General features: G+C 35.4%; 1 protein-coding gene across 1 annotated transcript in view; it reads right to left on the reverse strand.

Annotated features, from left to right (window-relative positions):
• LOC147066758 (uncharacterized) overlaps positions 1-27,655 on the reverse strand; it is a 63,220-nt gene that overhangs the window by 20,875 nt on the left and 14,690 nt on the right. The window contains exons 5-19 of the mRNA XM_085954146.1: positions 25,635-25,947; positions 22,584-22,804; positions 21,263-21,361; positions 19,329-19,479; positions 15,715-15,851; positions 15,357-15,447; positions 15,099-15,211; positions 14,696-14,933; positions 14,310-14,434; positions 13,790-13,994; positions 12,295-12,448; positions 10,564-10,693; positions 3,355-3,477; positions 2,930-3,058; positions 62-230 (exon numbers count right to left, since the gene is read on the reverse strand). Of these exons, the coding sequence (XP_085810272.1) occupies positions 62-230; positions 2,930-3,058; positions 3,355-3,477; positions 10,564-10,693; positions 12,295-12,448; positions 13,790-13,994; positions 14,310-14,434; positions 14,696-14,933; positions 15,099-15,211; positions 15,357-15,447; positions 15,715-15,851; positions 19,329-19,479; positions 21,263-21,361; positions 22,584-22,804; positions 25,635-25,947 (2,398 nt within the window). The remainder of the gene's footprint in view (positions 1-61; positions 231-2,929; positions 3,059-3,354; positions 3,478-10,563; positions 10,694-12,294; positions 12,449-13,789; positions 13,995-14,309; positions 14,435-14,695; positions 14,934-15,098; positions 15,212-15,356; positions 15,448-15,714; positions 15,852-19,328; positions 19,480-21,262; positions 21,362-22,583; positions 22,805-25,634; positions 25,948-27,655) is intronic.

Raw genomic sequence — 27,655 nt, forward strand, 5'->3', positions numbered from 1 at the left:
ATAAAATGTAACAGAAGAGAATGTGGACAGTAGATGTAGTGAAAGTGGTTGGGGGGCGTACCTTTCATCTCCAGCACGGCTCCATCGGGAACGTCTTTGCCGTCTTTCTCTTCGCGGAGGCGTTGCCTCTCACTGTAGGTCTCCTCATCCGGGACTATAACTACGGCCGAACGCTTGCTGCCGGTGAACTGACGCATTTTGCGCCGTTGGGCCGACGGGTAGACATTAGTCTAAAGTTTTCCAAGGGCGTCCAGCGCGGCCACATTATCATGCGCAGTTTTCAGGTTGAGTCGATTATTTTGTATGATATACCAGACGATGCAGCGATGCGAAGCGATGAAGGAAGATGTCATCCCGCAGCGACGATAGCAGGATATACGGAGGAGCAAAATACATTTCTTTAGATTACTTTCGTGCCACGCCGCTGTCAGCCATCCATTGTGATGATTTTAGCAAAATTAAGGTCACCGGTGGACCGCTCGATTTTTCCAGTTCACTACAAACAGAACTTCACCTTCGCTCGCTCGTGCTCATTTCGAATGATACGTTTCAATTACCAGATTACTTCAGTCGCTTTCCGACAGTGCCTTTACATCGGCAAAACCTTCTTTGTGATTTTATTATATCAGAAAAAAAAATCACAAAACTTCCATTTAAACTACTTTGAAAAAATTAAATATTTACAAATTTGGCCGATCAATTGATTTTGAAGAATTTCTGTTACAATAAGTACATTGCTGCATCCTGTCAAATAGGTCGATTGACTGAGGGCTCGGGCAATTGTCGCACCCGACGAGAGTACCCCACGTAATATAATCATGCATTATAAAATATTTATTATTTACGCTCACTTCTTTTATTCAACCTTACATTGTTGATACAACATTAAGGAGGCAAGTTGAGATGTAAAAATATTCCAATATTGAAATTGGGAAATTTTTGCATGCATGAATAATTGTTCCATCAATGAATGCAGTGTAAAATTTTCAATCCTCCCAGTACTGCAAATTAATATTAATCCTTGAGATCAATATGATTTTCAAATTCATGCTACTAACGTACACGGTGAATATGTTTACCCGCAGCTAACAAATTTATTATGGTTATCTAAATAAACACAATAAGTATCAAAGAATGGAGTTGAGATTGTGACATTTACTGATTTTTGATAAAGATTTTAGAAAAAAAACTTAATTTTTTAATTCAAAACATGAAGCTATGTTTATAAAATTGTATTTAGTCATGTTATACAGTTGAAATCAGACCTTTCTTCTTTCTGTAATATGAGTATTACATAATGAATTTTTGTGCATTTTAACTGGTAAAGGTTCCATTAAATATTAAAGAACAGAATTTCCTGTCACCCTACACATGTCGAGTTGAAGAAACGGTAAAATATGTTCTAAAAAATATTGCATTAAAATATTTTGTTTTATAAAATAAGGTTTCGCAGAATAAATCTAAAGCAATTGGCACATGAAGCACCGGTCCGATGCAATATCGACGATCGACACAACTCAAATATAATTGAAACGTTCAAAGGAATATTAAACGGTCGTGCAAAGTTAAATTCGGATTCGAAACGAACAAGAAAATTCATTTGAGATCTCGAAATGTCCTTCAAGATCGCAAATGAATTCGAGCTATTTTCCTGGAATGACGAAAGATCTCGACTATCGCTTCTCCATTGTTTGGGAAAAAAATGGTTTGAGATCTATCGTACGCAATAAGTACTCAGTTAATGGGATTTGTCATTTTATCTTCATAATATGGAGCTCCATTTTCACATTTCTGGAAGTATGTAATATAGAATGTATTATTCATAAATTTTTCCTGGTGTCAATCATCCATTAACAATAACATAATCATTCATTTTTGACTTCTCACTAATTAAATTAAAACAAAAATCGACCCTAAAATTCTCTTAAAAAATAATACTTACCAACGTCCATAGGAAATCTAATGACCAAACTACACCTGACAAATTACAAACTAGAAAAATTCATGTGCATTACCTTGTCTTCCGGGAGCGCAGACTGTGTATTTTTTATTTTTATAACCCATTACCCGTTCGGTCTTACCTCACCCCGGAGACGACCGGACCGAGAGACTGCGTATCGACTTATTTTGCATACATTATAACAATAAGACAGCGTAAGCGAGTGGAAAACCTCATTGATGAATACTCTGTTAGAGACACTGATGCATACCAGATACACCCTTAATAAATAAAATAAGGTTTTTCATTTGCTTTCCACCATCGAAAGGACAATATTATATGGACACTAATAAAAATCAAACATCTGTCGAATATGTTTCACATCTCCGATGGATATGATCGGACATTTGAATGTTATTATACTCCACATTTCTCAACAGTCAGAGTTTTATTTTTATAATTAAATACTGAAAACTGTAAGCTCTCTCATTCCACATTCCACATGCAGATGTGCACATTGCGATCAGTAAAAATGAAGTCATAAAATAAAAGTATCTGACCAAAATAAAAATGTCAGTCTGATAAGACTGCTCAAATTTTTTAAACAGTTATGCCATTGCCCCCCATTGGGCTGTTTAAAGTTGGTATCGGAAGGTTTTTCCTGAGTGGAGAGCTCTTAGGTCGATACGAAACTTTTGTCACCCGATCGCGCAGGGTAAGCGGCCGATAATGTAAGCTTGCAATAAAAATACTGCTTCTTCCTTCTGGACATTATTCTTGTGTACAGATGTATACACAAAACCAAAATTGCAAGATTTTAGGTTTCCCGGGACCAAATATTCAAATGGCACCACTCCATCGATGAGTGACAGGGTACTGATCCATTACTGTCATAATATACTGAGACCAACGTGCCGCAGCCTTTCATCACTCGCTTTCACTCAGGCGGGAGAGGGGAGAGAAAATGAGGGGCAAAATGATGGAGATTACCTGATCGAGGATGTAGTTCCTCCGGCGGCTCTGTGCCACTTCGATGAGCTTCACCACACATTTGGTCACCTTGGAGATGATGGACTCCCAGCGACCTTCGTGTTGTGCTCGGAACGGCTTGCAGTCAACCTGTCCACCACAAATCAATTCGTTCACATCATTCCACTCGTTATATGTAATCAAACAGAATTAATTGAGGTAAACACTTATTCTAAGACAAAAACCGGTAGTAATAATTCCATCAGCTCACGATGAAGTAGACCTCTCATCGCAGGAAGACTTAATTGATTGATGTGATAATCACATTCAGCACATTTGACACTTTTTGTATTTAATCTCTATAAAAAAGAAAATACATTTTAACCATTATCACGACATATACTGACAAAAATCATCAGCTTCTGATGTCACACAATATGTATTACCTTCATTTTGTCAATGAGAGAGCTTGTCCCCAAAATGTTGAATCTCTTTTCAGGATGCTCGGAAGCATGCTTCAGCGCCCAAAAAGTTTTCCCTGAGCCGGGCAAGCCGCACATCATTATTACCTGCAAATATCACAATTATTAGTATTTCATATTAGCATGTCGACATTGGAAAAATATTGTTATCAGAAATCACTATTTTTAACACATTGATCGCCAACTAGTTTTACATAAAATAGTTAAAAAATGATTATTTGTTTTTAACCCGGCGCCGCGTCAGTTTCAATATGAAAGGGGCTCTCTCTGCGGTACCATTTTTCTAAATGCTATGCTTCGCTATATTATGATAAATACGGCAATTAAAAATAGCTGGTATTACTGTTATCATGCCTAGATACATAAGGTTCGAAGTGCCACACTAAAAAATAGAATCGATTGTTGAATTTAGCTGTGAATGCTTGAATAAAATCGTCCATAGTCCCTTGTACCGAAAAAATACGCAGCCATGTTTGTGACGTAAAAACGCGTCATTGAGATTGTGCGCCTATGAAAAGAAATAAATCACTGACACTAATTTTATTTTAGTCATGTTAGAAACACTTAAAAATGCCGTTAAAAATATTGAAAATAATAGCTTTTATTGTGTCGCATATTATTACAAGTTTTATGGGTCGCGTAAAGTTGAGTCCACAGTGGTGGAAATATTGTAATAATTTCTTATGTTCTTTTTTTAGTGTAATTTGGATTTTTACTAGATTAAACTTTTCAGTTTTATTGAGCATTATAAAAAAAAACAATATTTATTTTGTAAAATCTGCTGCGTGCTTGTAAAAGTGCTATAAAAACATTTATTGCGTGAGGTTTTAAAATTTCATAAACATTAAATTGCATACAAAGATAATATGTAATACAGTTGAAAAGTCAATATTCCATGATTTACATTTTATATTATGTTGTATACCCGTGTGTTTTTTTTTATACTTACGTTTATTTATACGTTTTATATATTCCTTCCTGTAATTTATTGGTAAAACTCGCAATCGTCCTAACTAAAATATAATAATATATTATATTTTTTCATTCCGTGTGGACGTATCTTTACGACATATTTACGACTTTCAATAATGAGCTCGATTTATGACTTTCAAACAATTGGGGTGACACATGACGACATGACCATGAGTAATAAAAATAAATGACATAATCCAGAACACAAGTTCAAGTACATATTTATAAATATTTTGACGACACAGGTTCGTTTGCAAACATGGTGTTGTAAAGATCGCGGTGATTATTCAACTTGACACGATAAATCACTCGGCGCACACTCAAACTCGAATGAAAATATTTTGTATACCTAGTGCGCAGGCGCTAAAAAATACCGCGTAGATTTGAACTGATGCAATCGTACCGGCGAATCTCAATAGATCGAGAGGGTTCGAAAGATCGATGTTTATGAAATTAAAACAACATATTTTTGACAAAGTTATATAGGTGGAAGTAGGCGGATGGATCGGGCTATTTTTTAATAAAATTCTCAATGCCGCATGAAAAATATTTCTTGCGTTATCCACAGGTCAAGGTTTGCGTATCTGACTGCTATACGGTCGCCCATGTGTTACGTACTAGCTGTATCCTACTGGAATACGGTCGCCGGGAAAGGGTTAAGGTATTATTATATTTTAAGGTATTATCCCCAGTCAAAAATCATCCCATGACATAGGTTATGAAATTTTTCATTTGATGATTTTTCTACGTAAATATTGGTTTTTATGATGTGTCCGTCGCGGCGCCAACAAGTTAATTTATTCTATTGCGCCGTGCCGGCCATTTCGCCGGTCACCTGTCCATATGTGTTGACGAGAGCATGGTGCCATTTCGCGGTCGAATTATATTTAGATAGTATAATAAACAGAAAAGGCACAAATACGGAATAAAAGTTTTCAAATTGGGTAGTATAATACCTGGATACACATAAACTGGAAATATACGTATACATACATTATAATCATTTTTGTTATTCTATTTTTTTATTATTTACATATTTTTTATAACTTACATTTTTATAATCTATTTAATTTTTATTTTTATATCAATAAAAACACATTTACAATTTAAAAGGAAAACTTTTTTTTTCATTATGTACATTCTTTACATTAGTGAGCCTATATTTTGTGACTGGGAAGACATATTTTCAGGCCAAGTGGCAGTAATATACAGAAGGGCCATGCCGGTCACCGCGTATCGAAAAATGCACTGCGAGCGTGCCCGCCGGCGCTGTAGAACAACTCGAAGGCAGGTCTTCTTTGCCGGTCACCGGTGACCCCCTGAACGTAATCCAATGCCGGTCACCGGTGACCCCCATGGCGATCAACGTGTTAAACTGTAACTTCCCACTGAGAGGACTGGGAAAATCTGAAGATAATCTATTATAAATACCATCTCGAGATCACATACAATTTACCTCTTCTCTTCTATGACATCATACAATGCAATGTGGAATGATTAAAAGAACATTTTGCTTTATTTGAGCATCTATTTGTATATTATGCAGTGCATATTGGAATGTCCAGTTAGAGATTCTGCTCAATTTCCAAAATGGTGAAGTTGAGATTTATTTTGAATTATTAAAAAAATACATATCTTTGTTAGTCATCGCAAAATGATCCACAACATGGCAAATGTAGGATCTTGCAAAATCATCACGGTGTCTCAAATAATCATTATTAATAAGCTAAATCCAAACTAAACATGGTTTCTAAGAGTTACATTTGTGCTGGGAGAAATATTGAGAAATAATGATTTCTGTTTTGAGTTGGAGCAAGCATTTTTAGTAATATTTTTGTAATTTTTCTTACATTAAGGTTTTCAATCAGATGAAAGAAATAAACACTTCTCAGACTCATTATAACTGACAAATCTTCAAACACAATTGAAAATAGTGCTGTCAGATTGTGAATCATAAAAACGTTTTTTTATAGATAGCTATAGTTATAATATTACTATTATAGTATGTATAAAAAAACATATTACCACTTCCGTTTCTTCCATATTTCAACCCAAACTTTTGATATTTGACCATTCGAAAAGATTCAACGTTTATTCAGTGGTTTGGTTTGGTTTGGCACAGCATTTAAAAACTTCAGAGTATTTGATGACTAAATAAAGAATTCATTATATTTCCTACAAATGTTTGCTGCACGAAAGTGTTTCAAAACTACCGAGTCATGTCACACAATTGTCACATTAACCCGGCCGCCGCTTAAGTTTCAATACGAAAGAAGTCCCATCTGCAGCACATTTTTTCTAAATGTTATTCTTCGCTGTATTATAATAAATACGGCAGTTAAAAATAGTTGGTATAGCCGTTATCACGCCTAGATACATAAGGATCGAAGTGCCACACTAAAAAATTGAATGGAGTGTTGAATTTAGCTGTGTTTACTTTCATAAAATCACCCATAGTCCTTTGCCTCGAAAAAGTAGGTAGACATATTGGATGACAACTACTCTTGTTCAAACAAAGTGTGCCTATGAAAAGTAATAAATCACTCACTAATTTATTTTACTCATGTAAACACTTAAAAAAGCCATTAAAAATAGTGAAAATAATAGCTTTTATTGGTGACTTGAGTTATTGTTAATTAGTGTAACTTTTATGGATGGCAAATACATAAAAATTGCATTACTAGTCTAGTCACCAGTTTTATTTTCTAGGCATGATTGTGTCAGCATAATATTACATGTTTTATGGGTCCTACTAATTTAAGCGTAAAGTTGAGTCCACGCTGGATGAAATTATAATAATTTCTCTCGTTCTTTTCATGAGTGAAATTAGGATTTTTAATACATTAAACTTTTCAATTTATTGAGCATTGTGATATGTTAGTGATTGTCGTTTTATGTATTATAAAAAAAACAATATTTATTTTGTAAAATCTGCGTAGTTTTCCCAAGTGCTATAAAAACATTTTTTGCATGAGGTTTTAAAAATTTATAAGCATTAAATTGCATGCGAAGATAATATGTAATATAGTTGAAAAGTCAATATTCCATGATTTATATTTTATATTATATTGTACGTGTGTGTTTTTTTTTATCAAACATTTATACGTTTTATATATTCCTTCATGGTAATTCGTAATTTATTGGTAAATCTTGCAATCGTCGAAACTAAAATATAATAATATATATTTTTTCATTCAGTGTGGTCACATCTTTACTACATATTAAGACTTTCAATATTTTATGACTTTGAAACAAATGGGGTGACACAAGAGTAATAAATGACATAATCCAGAACACAAGTTCAAGTACATTTTTAAAAATATTTAGACACATTTCTGTTTATTTATTTCAGACATTTTGGTTTTTTTGGTTGTGTTTTTCGTATTCCTGCAAACATGATGTTGTAAAGATCGCAGTGAATATTCAACTTTACACAGTAAATGACTCAGCGCACTCAATTCAAATGAAAATATTTTGTATACCTACTGCGTAGCCGCTGAAAAATACCGCGTAGATTTGAACTGATGCAATCGTAACGGCGAATCTCAATAGATCGAGAGGGTTCGAAAGATCGATGGTTATGAAATTAAAACAAAATATTTTTGACAAAGTTATATATCTCAATAGATCGAGAGGGTTCGAAAGATCGATGGTTATGAAATTAAAACAAAATATTTTTGACAAAGTTATATAGGTGGAAATAGGCGGATGGATCGGGCTATTTTTTAATAAAATTTTCAGTGCCGTATGAAATATATTTCTAGTGTTATTCACAGGTCAAGGTTTTCGTATCTGACTGTTATACTACTGGAATACGGTCGCGGCAATCGGGTTAAAGAAATATGGTTAATTTATAAATAAAGTAACAGTAAAGTAAAACAAAAGTAGTGGAACCACAAATTGGCAATGATGTATAGACATACATAAAACATGCATCGTTGGCTTCAACAAACCCATGTCATTCTGATGCAGTAAATTTATTCTTCAGTCAATAAAACACACAAATTTGTTTTTGACTAATCCTGGACAGTGCTTCTAATTCTTATTGGCAAAAATAGACAAGCTGAGAAAACCAGCTATTTGGCAGTAAAAATTGCTAAATTGTTACTGGTGTTGGACAGTGAAAAAGGATTATTTCTTCATTTCAAATTTATCTAATGCATCAGCAAAAATCAACCTGCAAAACTCACTACCGAGATCAGATGGTTCTTTGGATATTTTGTAATTGGGGTTCAACTCCCCAATTGCATCAGTGATGTTCCCTATAAGGAAATCTTCCTCCACCATTTTAAAATGAATGTCAAGTTCGAACAGTAAACACAAACAATACATGAAATAGTTATGAAAATTTTATACACATCAACGGTACAGTTATTATTTACACACAAGATACGTTATTACACACAAAATATTTACCATGATAGTATATAATATTATGTAACTCAAAATTAAGGATCCCGTAAAATAAATATGTATATAACTAAAGTGGATTTTTTTGGATACAGTCCTGTTGGTACAATGTTAATATGTATGCTACCCCACCGCCATAGGCGAGATGCGATGATTCAAACTGATAAGAAATATGCAATTAACCTGTTGAAAGGATGTCAAACTTTCAGTCACCAGTGGTAACGGGTAGATTTGTAGAATAATTTTCATAATAACAAATCCTTATTAAACATTCAGTATTGTCCTTGAAAATCATTTAATTATGAGATATTATTGTGGTAAAGTTTACTCGTGTGTTTATATTAGAAATGAATCACAGAAATTTATCGATCATCACAGCCTTTCCGTGCATTCAAAATCAAAGCGTATTTGCGACAGAACAGATAATAAATAGAATACAGATAGGCTATATTCAATACGCCGCATATTGATGCGGGGTTTTGAATGCGTGAGTGTCCTATGAAATTGAAGCATGCATTATGCACGTGCAATAGTGTGTGTAATACACCAACATTAAATGAACGTAAATGCATAAACCGAGAGCAGTTTTCAGTATTCAACTTAAAATGTATTCTTGACATGTGTGTAAGTTAAACCCGGATTCTTCCTTACTCCAGTCGGTTACCTGCCATCGCCTTACCCGTTATGTATTTCAGTTCCCATTATTTCTGAATTCCCCGGTATTTGCCTTGCCAATGACATTACGAATAATATTCCAGAGTATATGGGCGGAGAAAGGGGTATTTTTTGAGAAGAATACCTCCACTATATGAATTTTATTTTTCAATTCCAATCCACTTCACAAGTATTGCCCTAGGACTCCCCCCGGTTCCGTGCTGGCAAAAAGTGATATTTAACTAAAGAACTAAAAAAACTAGTAAGCAATGGTAAATATCGCTTTTTATCATTCGTAAAGTAAATAAAATCAAGCTTCCATTTCATTTTTAAGATGCATGTGTTTCGAAACAAAAACGGCATTTTTTAAAAATTGATAAAAACAAAAATGGAATTGTTCACCAGCTGCCACCAGAATATTGCCGTTTTTGTTTCTATCGACTTTTCCTCCGCTTTTGTTTCCAGACACCTCATATCGTCGCTGCACGCCACCTACCTCCAATGTGGCAAAACCAAAAAGACAAAAAACTGTTTAAAAAAAATCTCGAATATAATAATTAAATTAATAATGCAATTTACTATTTTGAATAATAAAATTATACAATTTGTCCACAAGTTTTACTGCTTTAAAAGTGGATATTTTTACATAGGGGGTTTATTTGGCAGTCTGTATTAGGGAACATCCATATCATTCAATGGGGAATCCATTCCCGGGATTAGTAAACATAATCCCGAAACTTTTGGGATTGGTTCACTAGTCTGTATAATATATTATATTTTGCCACAATTGAACACCGCGAGTGTGCACAATTGAGTTATTTAGTTAAGTTGCATCATAAAATTAGGTAGGAATATATCACGTTGGAGATTTATAACTTCCAACCAAAACGACATAGCACATTGGATGTTTTTGTCAACAATAAAGAAAAAATCAAGGAATTTTTTGACACCAAAAACTCATTTTCGCAAAATTGGCATATTGGAGGTATTTTGCGTGCAGCGACGATAATGAGTCTTAAACAGTAGTTGATGAATTAATGTCCATCAGGAATTGCAATGGAATTAGAAATTACAGAAATGTATGACAATAGATTTCAATATATAATAATATATTTAATATTGTTATGGATGGATTACCTCACACTGTTGGTTGGAAGAGGGTCGCAGAGGTCCGAGGATCCAATGCTCCGCACCCAACAGCCCGATGAAGCAATACCCCTCCAACATCTTCGCCTCCTCTCCGTCCACTTCTATGTCTATCTCCATTCTGTCAACAACAATTTTATTTGAGAGGTGTGGGAGGTGACAGGGACAGGCAGTTACTCATTTTATGAAATATCATACGCCAGAACAGCATTAAAATAATGCATGCGTTAGTTAAAACAACTATAAATGGATATCAACTGTCATGCCATCACTACCAGTCTTGGTTTCATCAACATAAATGTCTATTCCAACATAACCAACTCCAAAACCATGCAAAATCGTGATAAAATTGTTATAAGGATGAAACGACAATAACAAACACTTTCAATCAAATATTTTTTTTGCTGTTGTGTCTTGGAAAAGCAGATTTTTCAAGAGTAATCATCTTCAGTGATAAGGCACATTTTCACTTCAATGGATACGTAAATAAACAAAACTGCTACATTTGGAGTGACGAAAACCCATGGGTGATTCAAGAGAGGCCATTACATGCTGCAAAAATTAGTGTTTAGTGCGGTTTTTGTGTTGAAGGAGTCACAGGGCCGTACTTCTTCAAAAATGATGAAACAGCGACAATTAAGGTCAATGGCGACAAATGATAATTGCTTTTTTTGGGCAGAATTAGAAAATTATAATATGGAAAAAGTTTGGTTCCAACAGGATGGGGCCACATCCCTTACAGATCGTGAAACACTGGATTTATGGCGTGAAAAGTTTGATGGCTGTTTAATTTTATTTACTTTTTTATTTTAATTGGCCGTCCAGATCGTGCAATTTGACACTGTTGGATTTCTTTTTGTGGGGCAACGCAAAAGTGTCTATGCCAACAATCTGCAAACTCTTGATGCACACATTAAGGACAACATCCGCAATGTTGTGACTGAGATAGAGCCCGAAATGTGTGAAAGTCATTGAAAATAGGCATTCTTCTGCCTTGTAAAGACACTTTATCACTGTGGAATTGAATCTTCTTTATTTTTATAGTCTTCCATAGAATGGACAATTTGAGGTTTGTGCCCTTTGTATTTATTGTTCTTATCATTGGGGGAAAATCTTAAATGTTTTCTTTGCTCTTTCAGAAACAGAATAATTATTGTACTCATATGAAGAGGAGTGTAACAGTACAAAATTGAGGTTAATGAGTTAATGTTTTTTCTGTTGAAAAATAATGAATACATAAAAACAATATGTCGTTGAGTTGATCCGCGTTGATCCGCTGCTGGATGAAGGCCTTCAATTGCTCCTCTCAGTACACTTTCAATATCTTTGTGCATGATCTTCGTTAGTATCTGAGTTTTCATCGAGCGCTCATTATTTTTCTTCCTCAAACTGGTTGTACGAACTATGCTGCTAGTACTTAGAGGCCATGACACTGGCATCCTTTATGTTAGTTTATGTCAAGGCTATTTTATTCATTATAGGAGTTAGAAATTTTAAAAGCAGATGAAATGCAAAAAAAAAACTATAAAAACATATTAAAAGAACACAAGCGTAAGCTCACAGTTGTCAACTGCCACTTTCAATACTTCAATCCCGCACTCCTACGCTTTTTCTGTTTTGCTCAGTCTTTTTCTTTTCTAAACGTCCCAATTTAACCCATTTACTAAGTAATTTCGATCCCCATTTTAAACCGTTATAGATTTGCAGTAACTGATAGTATACCTGAAGACGGGTTGCAAAGGTGTATCTTGAGATTCCGGCTGAGTCACTTCCATCTTCTCATCGGTCTTGTTGGAGTCCTCAACGGTGGTGATAGAAGTTTTAATATCTTCCACATTCTTCTCTTCTTTTGTTTCATCTTTCTTGTCGCTTTTGTCTATTGAAAGGAACAACATATTAATTCTTTAAACATGCACCAATTATTCTATAATTTATTAATTAACTGAAGCAAAATTTGATTTTATTTAATTTCAGGTATCTTTACACGCCCAACAGTGACCGGGTTAATAAACTAAGCCATTGCCCACTGAAGAAGGAAGCCGATACATTACTGGTCCTACTTTTCGCCCCTCCCGTTGTCTATGGATTACCTGTCATTGTCTATAGAGTGCTCATACTGATGCATCTGTCGTGTTCACTTGTCGGAGTATTTTTAGTTTCAGATTTCTTTCAGATTATTTTAACGTATCTTGGAGACCTTAGAGTTCATCTGATTTAGTGGTTATGTGTTATTAATAATTGGAAGTGACGATCAAAATAAGTAACTTCTTCTGTGTATAATAATATCATAATACACTAGGATGTTTGTCAATGTGACAGTCGATTCTAAACAACAATAACTAATAACTTATTTATACTCTTCAGTCATGAATACCAAACTCTGCTTACAAGTAGGGATTGCAATACTGAATGAAAATGTCAATAACGGTTTTTCGGTATTTCTTATTGAATACTGGTATTTCTTAAACATTAAAAAAAACTGATGTAGGTGCTTATCAATAAATATAGCTATTAAAATCTTTTAAAAATATTATTTTATAGCAAAAACCTTCATAACTACATATATTATGTTGACATTTAATTGTATGTGTGTATTGATCATAATCGTAGAACTAGTGATTTTTTTCATATATTTTGAATATATTGATAATTTTAACTAAAGCCCTCAAAAGCTCATAAGTGCAAATAAGTCCGGCTGCAGGAAAAGTTTCTTAAATTCAACGCTTATAGAATAATTGAACATTTTTATCACGGATGTTTTCTATTTCGAAATAATATTATGATAATTCTTAGCGACAATTACTTATAAATATATTTGATGAAATTTCTTTTATTTTTTCACCTCCGTTGGATTCACTCAATATATTTGCATTTTAGCAGCACATAACTTATAATTCATTTTCAAAAACTGTGCTTTCTTAATACCGAAAATTCCGGTATTTTGGATTTTTAAAACCGGTATTTCGGTATTGATAAATACTGGAATACCGGTATTGCAACTTGCAAGTACGTTATCAATAAATAGTATGGCAGTGGACCAGTCGTTTGTGCAAAAAGTTATGCTCAGGCTTTATTAATCTAAAGATGGCGGTGACTAAGCACATTAAAATGGAGCTCAACAACCACAATCAGCAATAAACAATGCACACATTTCTTTGGAAAATCATAAGATGAAAATTGTGTTATAGGTACATTAAAAGACAAACGGTCCAATTACCTTTTTCAATTTCTTTCTTGGTGTCGTCGTCTTCATCAGAATTTTCCATGGGGTCGTATTTCTCACCTCCTTTGTCGGTTTTCTCTGCCCCTTCCTGTTCGCCATCTTTCTCCTTTTCCTTCTCCTTTTCCCCGTTCTCTTTAGATTCACCTGCGGCCTTCTCTACCTTATCTTTTTCTTCAGGCCGGTCTCTTCTCCTCTTCTCCTGGAATTCAAACATTTTATTGCTAAAATTGAAATCCGAATCTAGAAAACTTACAACAGAAAAAAGTCTGGATACTGTTCAGACAGTTTCCCATCGACGCAACATCATAATGAAATCGATCATATAAAAAATAAAACACAATGCGGTATTAAAACTTTCATAATTATTTGTTATCATGATAGATTTTAGGCTTTTTATGTGCTCTCCGTGGCGTTTCTCCAGTAGACTTAATCAACTTATCTCTTGAGAATGGCCTCTGCAACGAGTCCGCGACATCGAGTATATAATAAAAATGCTTATAATAACGAAACTGACCCTTGCTTCTTTGCGAATTCGATCTCTTTCATCTCGTTCCTTCTGCTGCTCCCTTCGTATTTCTTGTTCTTCCTTCTCTTTCTGCATTTTTTCTTCCTTTTCTTTCTGAAGTTGCAATTCTTTCACTAAAACAGTAATCATACTAGTGTATAATAGTGGGAACAATGGTCAGAATGGAAAACTAACAAAATGAATTTTTGAAAATATAACATTTTCATGAAGAAGAAATAAATTATTGACACTATTTAGAAACATAGCGGGCTAATACTGTTAATTTTGCCGGCCAAAGTGAGCAGGTGAAGACCTGGACACGGATGTTGGGGAGGACAAGCAGTTTTCGAGAACTCCTTGTTCGAAAACAGATGAAAAAATAAACTGAAGCAAACCTCTTTTCTCTTCCAGCAAAACTTCCAGCGGGACCTCCACCTGGCGCCGGGTGACCTTGGTCTTGGTGAGCAGGTTGAACTTGTCATGGCCGAAGTTAACTTTAAATGTGCAGTTGCGAGACAGAACATGGGGAAATAGTGCTGCCTCTTCCAGAATAGATTTCTCAAATTCAAACGCTTTTTCCTGAGTGGCTCCATTCACAGTGTAAGAGATGGTGCAGGGATTCGAATCCAGATCCTGAATGGAAAAAAAATGGAAATTAACCGAACGCAAATGAAAAAAATTAAACATCATTTTACCCGACAAGAGTTTTTTCAGCCTCCGTTTCATATCATTTGTGAGAATATAATCGCATCTTCTCGCATACCAGCGATAAACAGGGGGGTATTCAGTCATATTTACCAAATAGACACCGATCACATCCTTCTCGACAAATTTTACAGCGTAGTCTTCGAATTCGCCGTTATTCACTTTGCGTCCGGAATTTTCATACGCCCAGCTGTGCGGCCCGTCACCTATGTAATAATAATAAACATCAATCATGCTGTTCCGATTACGTTCAGGGCATGGCGGTTTGTTCGATTTTTACATCGGCATATTAATTCTAGACCGTAACAAGACACACAGTCATACAATAAAGGTAGGTGAAGAATTACTCACCGAGATGGAGTGACGAAGCGAGCGTAGACCAACCGAATCTGATGGCAGGAGACGCTCCCTCCGACGGACTCTGCATGCTCTCCACTTTCACCTGTTCATCGCACACACCACATTACTTCAATAATAATAAACAATTGACTGAATATAGATAAAATATATCTGTATGCAATAGATATAGATAGAGAAGTCCATATTCTCAACATTACAGAAGACACAGATTAGTGATTTCAAACACATTTTTCTTCATTAAGATATTTTTTATTTTATTTTCATACTAGTAATATATTTTTTCATTGCAATTTACATAGTGCATTGAAGTAGCACTTGTTATTTCAAGATTTCAAAGGGCAGCTCTCACTTGGTAGCAGACTTTCCCTTTGGCAGCGCCATGAGACGCTCTGGCGCCCGCCCAACACAGGCCGAAGCCGTCCTCAGTGAGTGGAACCGCCGCCGTCAGATCCAACGGGTCAATGTGCAGATTCAGATCGCTGTCATCTGTTCGCACCAAATATATTAGATAACCCTGCAGCGGCATTTGGTTAAAATCACTAACATTTTAAAGGAAGATCAGGGGGGTGGGTATTGGTGAAAAATCATGGTCTCACATGAATCGATTGTAACACGGTCTAGTTAACCCGATCGCCGCGGATGGGACATCTGTTGTTTTTTACATAAGCTCTTATACTGGGCGGATGTCGCACCAGTTGAGATCGAAAATTGAAATGTCGATAAAGTAGGAAATACTTCGCGCATAGTATTGATTTTTGTATTGAAAAATGCTCTGATTCGTGTTCGTACTGCCATCTCGATAGGTTTGTCAAAAATAATTTGTTTAAGTTCATACACACCATTTCTTTGAACCCCTTCAAACTATCGCAAAACATCGCCCGACTGAACTCAATTAAACATGACCGCCTTTATGTTACGCAAGCGCAGTAGCCAACTCCGCGTCAACACGAACGGACTTTGCGCCGATAGCGTTTATTTTTCGATCTTTATGATTCAAGTTTTGATACACTGTTTTTCGAGTCAAACTTATAACAACTATTACGATTTTGAACTGTGAAATTAAAAACTGACTATTTTGTGTGCGTTTAATTATTTGTGGCTGAGTCTAGCGTTTATCGGCAAAACAAAAACTTTTCTTTGATTCGATTTTACATGTATTACGATCGTTATGTACGATTGTAAATTGTGAAATTAAAAACTGACTATAGTGTGTGCGTTAATTATTTGTGTTTGACTTGCGTTTATTGTTATGTTCCGTATAAAAACTTTTTAAAACTGTTTACGCTTTTTTTGGTTATAATTTATAAATAATATTTGTGGAAAAACTTTACAATGGCGGAGGTGAATATTGGTCCGGCGGAAATCATGAATGAGGAATTGGACTCTGACTATGATATGTCTGAAGAGGAATTGGACCAAATCGAAAGTGATCATGACTCGGATACGGACTCAGACGAGCCAATTGCATTTTTACGTACTTGGAGAACCGGGCCACATATTCCAATAGTTCATGAATTCGATAACTTTCAATCCGGCGTAACATCAAACGTTCTCAGTGAAACCTCTTCTGAATGCGATTTTTTTGAACATTTTCTTAATAATAATATAATGTCGGAGATAGTGACTCAAACGAACAATTTTTTTTCACATGTTTACACTACATCTGCCCTGGGACCGAAATCGCGGTCACATAACTGGACCGATACATCAGTGCCGGAACTCTACACATTTTTTGCTGTCTCTTTGCTGATGACCAGAAATAAGCATACTACTATCGAGGAGCATTGGAGCACCGATCCGTACCTCCATGCTGATATTTTTGGTAAAATTATGCCAAGAGATCGGTACCAAATAATCCTGCAGATGCTTCATTTTTGTGATTCGAATGTGACCACCACAGATAGGCTGGTCAAAATACGTTTACTTCTGGAGCACACCCGCAAAATTTTTAGAGAGACAATGCTCCCGCACCAAAACTTGTGTATTGACGAAAGCATCATTGTTTTTAAGGGCAGGCTAATATTTAAACAATTTATCCCGTCAAAACGGCACCGTTTTGGGATAAAAATGTTTGTATTGTGCGATGTCATGACCGGCTATATAATTGATTTCATTATATATTGTGGCGATGGTACAGATATAGTGGACGACCAAAATTTGGGTATATCTGGTGCAGTGGTAACGACACTATTAAATGACTATATCGGAAAAGGCCACACCTTATGGTGTGATAATTGGTATTCCAGTCCAGCTCTTTTTAAATTCCTCCACGATAATAAAACTAATGCTTGTGGCACGGTTAGGAAGAACCGGAAGGAGATGCCAAGCTTTAAAAGTTTGAAAAAGGGAGAAACGGAAGCCAAATCAAAAAGCCCATTATTGGCCCTTAAATGGCACGATAGGAGGGATGTCCATATGTTAACCACGCTCCATGATGACTCGTTTGGACCAACGGGAAAAACTAATTTTAGGACAGGGGACCCCATCATGAAGCCTAAGTGTGTGTTGGACTACAACAAAAATATGGGGACGGTGGACAAAGTGGATATGATGCTCAGTAGTCTTTCGTGCATGAGAAAGTCTATTAAGTGGTACAAGAAGGTGGCTTTCCACATAATTGACTTATATTTATTAAATGCTTATTATTTATTCAAATTTGTAACAGGTAGCAAAAAATCATTGGCCGAATATCAATTATGTGTGATTAAACAACTTGTGGAAAAATTTGGTGTAAAAACTGTACAACCCCATAGGCCCACGGCATCAAGTAGTGACAATCCGGTACGTTTATTACCAAAATCCGCTACAGACCATTTGCCAGTGCACATTCCTCCAACACCCAAAAATGACAAGCCGCGCAGGAGATGCCATGTCTGTGGCAATTCAAAAAAGGCAAAAAAACTATACAAATTATCCCGTTTTATGTGTTCAACGTGCCAAGTCACGTTATGTTTAGATCCATGTTATAAAATTTACCATAGTTCAAAACATTTTTAAATTCGTGTTATCCTTTATTTTTTAAATGCAGTTAAGTTTTAAGTATTATTTTTAAAGTGTCACGGTATTGAATAATTAATGTGTTTTCTAATGGCAAAGGTTAAAATAAGTGACTGATTTACGAGTGTGAAGTTGTAACGCGATACCAAAAGAGGGTCGGCGCAGTGGTCCCGGCCGATTAGCTTCGGACAAAATGGTGGATTTGCGTATCGGTAAGTTTTTTGTATAGAGATATTTGTTCGAGTTTATATGATTCCACAAGGCCTTTATTGTTATTCTTAAGTGTCTCGACGCAAACTTAATGGATTTGGGGGTAATAAAAGTCAGACCGATAATTTTTAACTGATGTATTTATTACGGTACGGGTAATATTAACATTACGAAAATATGCCCGCAGACGAAACTATTTTTTGTTGATGACGCTACGCGGGGATCGGGTTAATAAAATAAAAGTAACTCCGGCCTTGCAGGTAAAACCAATCTTCAACTTTACACTGAAAATAATTTTAGAGTTAAAAACATCTATCATTTGGCTACATACCTAATTTATTGAAAATTGTTATTAATGCCAGTGTTAATATGGATGTCCCCGATAACTACACATAAAGAAGTATACTGCCATCAGTGATACCAACCGGGAGGGACGATTGTTTTGAATATCAATTTAGTTCAATTACGTGAGGTTTCACTAGCATTATTATCGGCAGGAAAAAAAATCTAGAAAATTTTGATGGTAGTGGTATTTGTCAATTCACAATCAAACTTTCAAGGTTCCTTGGATTTTGAATCAACAGAGTTATATACACTGTGGTCAATTCTAATTATTTAATGTGTACTAAATCATTTCTAAAACTTTTACACTACCTACATATTATTATTATCTTTCATTCATCATCGACTGAAGGGTGTCATCCTTGTAAACTTTTGAGGTTATCTGTATTAACTAATATTTATGAGGGCACTTACACCAAGATAGGGTAACGGTGTCGGCAGGGGAGTCCGGTTCAGGAATCTTCACGGGACTCTTCCTCCTGGGAGACATCTCCCTGGGTCTCTTGTTGGCCGAAGAGCTCCTGCCGCGGCTCCTGTTCCTGACATCTTCCTCCTCTCTCTCGCCCTACGAACACAATTCGATATTTATTTGTCAATTAACACATTTTGAGCGGGAAGGGTATTTCTACCCGCGCGCCGTACCGGTGCTTGTCGGCGGGACGGGTAGAAATACCCTTTATGCCGGCTCCACTTGAAGTGCGAGAAAGGTATTTCTACCCGATTATTGCATACGAATATTTTATGCCAACGGCTTGAAAATGTTTCAAACTACACACACATCTACAAAAAAAAATAATATACCGTCGTTTCATTTACTTACACACATACTCTTGCGCAGCCCATATGAGAGCTTGTGCGTGATAAAGAAATTTGTTTAGAGTCGATAAATCGGCGAACTATATTTCTGTAGACGATAAGATGGCTAAAACTATATCTGTCTTCTTTTCACACTTGTTTATTTTTTGATGGGTGAGCAGGAAGACAACATTTTGTGAAATATCGATGTATTTTTTAAACATGGTTTGTTCGCTGTACTGTGAATGCGATTATATGAATATTTTTATGTGTGATAAATACATATGTCTCTTTCTCAACTATAATAATATCCTTTGTGAGCGATGAAAAGACGACAATTCGTGATCGACGGAATGCATTCTTCGCACTTGTTGTAATATTGTGCGGTAAGATAACGCTGGTATGCGAGCGGAGCAATAAATTATTACATGAGTGGAAACCAATGTTATTTAGATGTCTGTAATCTACTACGATCTATATTGAATATCAGAATTTAATTTTCAAATACGGCGCTATAGAACGGGTATGTTTTTACAAGTGAAATATATTTAAGTAATCGATATTTTATTTAATCTTTCAAAAATGGCTTCAGACAATTATGAAAGCGATGACGAAATATTCGATGATAAATTGTCTGCCTATTCTGGCGAAGATTTACCTGAATTAGGCAGCGACAGTGATAGCGATAGTGACTACACATTTGGAAACCGCTGTGTGTTATAGAATATAATAAATATATGAAAGGGGTTGACCGTGAGGATCAGTATCTCTCTTACTACTCGATCATGCGAAGAACAAAAAAATGGAAATAGATAGTTGTCATGTGTTTGTTAAATTGTCCATTTTTTAATTCTTTTTAAGTTTATAAGGTATTAAATCCGACCAAAAGACTAACTAAGAAAAAAAAGACTACAAACAGTTTTTGCGTAGTATAAGCAAATTTTGGACAGCAAACCATATCGTCGAAACCTACGCAATTTTGGAAGAAGCAGGGCCACCTACATCACGATTACCGAGAAGAGTGGTTAAAAGTGATCATCCTGGGAGGTTATCACTCGATATGAAGAAGCATCGAATGATAAAAATTGTTACCGGTGGTAGAAAAAAATACCCACAAAGACAGTGTCGAGTGTGTTCGGTGCACAAAAAGAAAAGTTTGACTAGTTATATGTGTATATTTTGTGATCATATTTTATCCAAATATTAGAATAATAATTTTTGTGCGGGAATTTATTTATAGTGAATGGAATATTTTTTACGAAACCTTCCTGTAAATATGTGATTAGCACCATGTACTTACGTTATTTTAAACAATTTGTTCTAAAAAGAAACACAGCACTGGGGAGCAATATATGAGTGTGAATTCGAAATTTCATTAAAAAATAACTGATAGTTTGGAAGATAGAGCGATTTTTGTAAAATTCGATTTTATTTCAATTTCCGCTGGTTTTCGCCCGCTGCGTGTACCTGTGCCTTTGTACGGGAGCCCGCGCAAAATGTGTTAATGGACAAACCGAAAACTGGAGCGGGAGATTGAAAAGAGTGAAGTTTACCTGTCCATCGTGATCGTTTTGATTGGTTTCGGCATTATGCGAACCCCACCTGCTCTGCTTGTCTCGTCTTCTGCGATCGCGGTCCCTCTGTGACGTATCCTGCAATTCGAAAATCTGATTTTACAAAATTTCCATTTTCATAAATATGGATGTACAGTGCTAAATCTGAAGCCGGCTCGCATATCAGAACTCGTCTCGCCTAAAAACGTGTCGAATACGTCGATGTGATGTCATCGTTATTTAACGAAACAACAAATCACATGTTGCCAAATGGAGCTTCGCATATTGATCAAATGCAACTGTTTCGTCTGAAAAAAACAGGTCAGGCACACAAGGCGAGTTGTGATGTGCGAGTCAGCTTAGGGTGATAGGCAGCAGCTTGTAGAACTACATCGCCTTCTCTCGCGTTTCAGTACTTCGAAATCGAAAACCACAGACAAGATACAACACGAGCGCCACCGCCAGGTCTCACGTTAAAGATTTTGTAGTCTAATATAACCTGACCTCCGATAACTGCAACACTTCTATCCTAATTTGTTTACTCTCCGTCGTGCCACAAAGTTTTTTTTACGAGCTGTACCGTAACCTAAGCGTATGTAGAACTTTCATATACAAGAAATGAAAATAATAATTGAGACAGTCCAAAATGCATAGTATTGTCAAGTTACGTTAAATCAAAATAACATGCATACATAAAAAATGCAGTCACAATATATTGAAGCAATATTGCCTGATTCGCGCTATTTTTTTCATGCGGGGGGGTATTAAGCGGGGTGGTACCCGGCGAGCCGTGAATTCCTCTGAAAAAACTCAAACATCTTTTTTGGAAATACATTAAAAGTATATCATAAAGACTAAAATAGACCTAATTAGACCTAACTTGACCAAATAAATATAGTGTGTCATTTGCACCTCCATTATCAAAAAAATAAATAAACCTTTCACAAAACGTCGTTGTCACATAACAAAGAGGAAATACAGAAACTTGATTGTGAGAAAAGTAATTCTCTATGTAAGTTGAATATTAAAAGTATATAAAAATAAAACGTTTTAAAAATAAATAGTATTCTAACATGCGGTAATATCTCAAAACAAGGTCCTATGCAGAGAGACATTTTGCACCAGCTGCATTGATACCTTGATTCTATTCTTAATTATTTTGATAAACACATGACACGTCCCGGCATTTAATATATCCCAGCCATATACATTGTTGACCAGTATTAATTATTGGCCATTAACCGTTTATTAACAGCATACAGTGATTCTCATCATTCCACACATCTCAGCCATAAACATTAATTAACATCCATGTTATTACCAAGTCTTTCTTTTCTGCAGTTTCATCTCCCTGTTTGTGTTTATCACCGTCGGGTTTATCGTCTTCCTTCTTTTCCGAAAGGGCTTTACCGTCAAGTTTAGGTTGTTTCCCGTGGGTCACATCATCTTTGTCGACATCGGCGGAATCCATCTTTGCCTTTTTAGCTTGGGGCTCTCCGTCCACAGGTTTCTTTGCATCAATGACAACTTCCATAGACTCCTCTGCAAAGGCATTGAATGAAAAAGTCTTTCCCATAATTATGAAGAATAGAACAGAAATGCATATCCTAGCATGATACAATTAAATGGAGACATTCCAATTACATAAAAATTGCACATGTGACAAAATATATCACAATATCATGATCAACAAGATTAAAGAGAAAATTTTTAAAACAAATGAATGTCAATAATGAAGAAACAAAATAAATGGAAAATGATTCTATTCCATTTTTAAACTGATTTACATGTTCTATTATGTCATAGAGTTAAGGGGGGACATGCTCGTCGAAGGTCAAAATTGAGTTTTTATTGTATTTTCAAACCATGATCCTGGACACTCCTTAAACGTTGTAGATAATCTATTTATATAATTTTGAAGCCTTATTATCCTTTATTGTTATTTTAAGCATTTGATGACTGCATGAAGTATTTTTGTTACATAAAATAGTATACTTTTAAACCTCTCGCTCTGATGTTTTAGAATATAGTCATATTTCGGTACATAACTGTGCAGCGGTGTTAAGATTTTTTACATTTATTAATTTTTAAACGCATTTATAAAACCATTAGCATAATTTATTACGAGATAATTTTTGTAAAATATTCACGATAAAAAATTATATTGATAATCTCTGTGATCCCAAATTTGACAAGAATTAGGCATTTTATTATTCAAAAAATCGGCAAGATTAACACATTTGAAGATGATTCTAAAGATACTCATTATAAGCTATGTCTTTGACCATTTAAGTGTGATAAACATCTTATGAATAATGATTGCTTTATAATAATTATTGACCTAAGAATAAGGTAGTGTTTTTTTGAAATACGCCATTTCTTTTGTCATTCCCCAGTGGTTAAGCTACGACATACGGCCGTAGCCATAAATTGACAAACTCTAATTAAAGTAGGGAGTAAAATTATGTTAACGCGCGTGTTTGAACATGTACCTAACTGAATTTTTTTTATTTTTTTTTTAAACGGTACATGTTCAAACACGCGCGTTAATATCATTTTACTCCCTATTTTAATTATAGTTTGTCAATTTATGGCTACGGCCGTATGTTGTAGCTTAACCACTGGGGAATGACAAAAGAAATGGCGTATTTCAAAAAAACACTACCTTATTCTTAGGTCAATAATTATTATAAAGCAATCATTATTCGTAAGATGTTTATCACACTTGAATGATCAAAGACATAGCTTATAATAAATATCTTTAGAATCATCTTCAAATGTGTTAATCTTGCCGATTTTTTGAATAATAAAATGCCTAATTCTTGTCAAATTTGGGATCACAGAGATTATCAATATAATTTTTTATCGTGAATATTTTACAAAAATTATCTCGTAATAAATTATGCTAATGGTTTTATAAATGCGTTTAAAAATTAATAAATGTAAAAAATCTTAACACCGCTGCACAGTTATGTACCGAAATATGACTATATTCTAAAACATTAGAGCGAGAGGTTTAAAAGAATACTATTTTATGTAACAAAAATACTTCATGCAGTCATCAAATGTTTAAAATAACTATAAAGGATAATAAGGCTTCAAAATTATATAAATAGATTATCTACAACGTTTAAGGAGTGTCCAGGATCATGGTTTGAAAATACAATAAAAACTCAATTTTGACCTTCGACGAGCATGTCCCCCCTTAAGTAATGTGTAGTTAAGTAATGAGTAAAGTGGAATATTAAGGGATGCACCATCATATAGTGTACAATGAACCGTGTATGCTTTATTTCACATACAGTAAAATCCACTTACTACGAACACAGTTAATTCAAAATTCACCATAAATGAATATAGATACATGTGGACACTAAAACTCCAGAAAGCTTACCAAGTGAGCGAAACACATGTCATAGAAACAATATCTATATGTGGTGAATATCAAATGACAACCCTTTTTATAAATGACATGTTTTATAAATTATTTTTATGAATTACCACAAAGTCAACGCTTTGTCTAAAACCTTGTTAAAAAGCTTTTTCATGATATATCCAACCTAAAACCCACTGGATCATCAAACTATGTTCACTGAAAGACTGAGAGGGTTAACAATAACTAGTGGATGATTTCACCAGGCAATGGATTCACCTCCAATGATAACGCATTAATATTTTTACAATAGACAAAAGTTTTACCATTATCTTTCCGTTGATAGAATCTATCAACTGATAATTTAAAAACTTACATGCATGTTTTCTTACTCATAATGGATTCATGGACAGAAACAGGTGTTAATGTAGTAAATGTCCATACATAAATTATTTCTATCTTTATTAGACGCTCGTGATAGCCAGGCAAGTTACACGTCGGGGCTTATAATGTGTGTTTGGACCCAGAGTATGGATTTAATAGGTTGAACAAGTGGCTAACATCCATTTCATGTAAAAAAAAAGTTTTGATACAGCCTTCACTATGTGGCGGTCTATATTATCTTATTAAAAAAATATATATGTTACGCAGGTCGTTTAGGGCGCCAAGTTGTGTACCCCTGCTCGAAATCTTTATATGATGAAAATGAAGTAAAATGAAAATAGTATTATATAAGGCACCCCACTGATAAAATTACGATTGACTAGAGCTTGGATAGATCTAGAGCTCTCCATAAAGTTTACGTAGGAAACCCTATAAACACTCAGCTCCTGGGCGGTCCCGGAAGAAATTGGTGGATAACGTCAAAAGGGACGCAGGGAGACTGAGTGTAATCGACTGGAGAGAGTGCTCGGGATAGTCATTTCTGGAGGACGGTTGTGCAGTCGGCCATGGATCTAAATGGTCTGTAGCGCCTGTTCAAGTAAGTAAATATACTACCTTCAGAAAGAGGTTTCTTTTGGACGGCTGCTTCTTTCCCGGAGGGCTCTTTGGATGCAGCTGTGAGGACCTCGGCTGGCTTGGGGGCGCTCTGCTCGACAGTGGGTGGTTTAGCGGGGGTTGGCACTGCTTTGACGGGAGAGGGTACCACTTTGACAGGAGAGGGTACCACTTTGACGGGTGAGGGTACCACTTTGACGGGCGAGGGAACCACTTTGACGGGAGATGGTACCACTTTGACAGGAGATGGTGCAGGTTTGACAGGCAAAGGAGCCACCTTAACAGGAGAGGGGACCACTGCTGGTGCTGCGACCTATTTTAAATAAATTATTTCTCATATTAAAGCTATCCCCACATTGGAAGGGTGCGAACAGTGGGTATGTTATATAAAAATTATGCCAGTTGGTATTTGCAATCTTAATAGATTTATATTAGAATATGATATGATAATGTCGTAAGAGGAAACCAGTCACAAAGTCTTAAGTTTGTATAGTGCAGGGATGGCGAACCTATAGCAAGCGTGCCACTAGTGGCACGCGAGATGAATTTGCATGGCACGGCACGCACATGTTTTATTATGAAGAGAAAAAATAAGCCGTCTTGTGAACCTCTGGTTTTGATCGATTTACAATGCTTGAGACCAACCAGGCAATTAAAAATAAAAATTTTCAATCAACTAACCTGATAAAATTTATCGACAGTCATTCAAATACAAACAGCTGATTGCTATTTTGCCTCAAACATTATCGCTAAAAATGATAGAATATATTAAAGAGGCATGGTTAACCCTTAGACTGCGTATGGCATGTAAACATGCCATAGACTTTATCTCGTATTTTTGACCAAACTAGAAGAGACACTTGTAGATAATATGCTTTAAAAATTAGTTCAAACCTTTAGGTAGACATATCAGGCAACAGATCATAAAAATGTCAAGTAAAACACAAGGAAATATATTTTTGAAAAGAACACTCGTTATTCAGTCGTTTGAATCGCGCGCCATTGCGAAGACGGGTGTACTAGTTGCGCCACCAGGGTTATCAAAACAAAACATTGGTCATGCATCGAAAAGTGTGCATCGATAATATTTTTATTTACCTTTTAATTAATTATTATGATTACGTTAGTGTTATGTATTTTTTCTTAGTGATTTGTGATCTCGATAGAAACATTTTGAAGATTTGTTTTTAGTTTTTTTGTCATTATAAATATAAGTGAAATAATTATTTCACCCACCAAAATGTCACTACCACATAATATTATCGAAGAAATAATGCTGGAAAATATTTTATCGATGCACAGCTCTACAGTAAATTTGTTTGGCTTTGTTCATTGTTCTATATTTGATATTTACATTATTATAATGGGTAATAATTTTTATTTTTATGTGCCACGAAACTGTGTTAGCTCTGTTCACATGCTCATATTATGCCTGGCGATTATTCGACAGGCCCTTTGTACAATGAAACAGCCAACGGCGCCTCATAAATTATATTATATTAATATTTTAGCAGTGCGGTAATTATTTTTAGTGTTTTATTCTCCAAAACATCCTAATGAATAAGTGGATGACATTATTTTATGGCGACGAAAATAAATATAGGTTCAGAATTTGAAACGGTAATAAAATTTGAGTTTACGACTTACTAAATGCGATAAGCGATAACCCACTGATCATTCCACAAGTGATTTAGTAATATATCTGTCATAGACCGTAACCAACTACGGCAGCATGTACTCAACACAGCCCTGTGTATGACAAATACAAACGCGGCGAATTGCTCGGTAGTGTGTGTTGAAACCGTCTATGTGAAGAGTGGACGGCCACCATTTTGAACGCGCGGTCAAAGCTTGGATATTTTTTAGCGTCTTCACTTTCTTCGATTTATTTTAGTGAGAATGTAACGAATATAGTTTATTTCTTGGTGCATTTGGAATAACTGATATGAGGCGCCGAGTCGCTAAACTGGCTCCTGGGGGTTTTTTGAGTTTTGAGTAAATCACGAAAAACTGTTATGGGC

Source organism: Rhyacophila brunnea, unplaced genomic scaffold (genome assembly GCF_057557595.1).
Source record: "Rhyacophila brunnea isolate RB1 unplaced genomic scaffold, BYU_Rbru_1.0 scaffold_4, whole genome shotgun sequence".
Taxonomy (NCBI): Eukaryota; Metazoa; Arthropoda; class Insecta; order Trichoptera; family Rhyacophilidae; genus Rhyacophila; species Rhyacophila brunnea.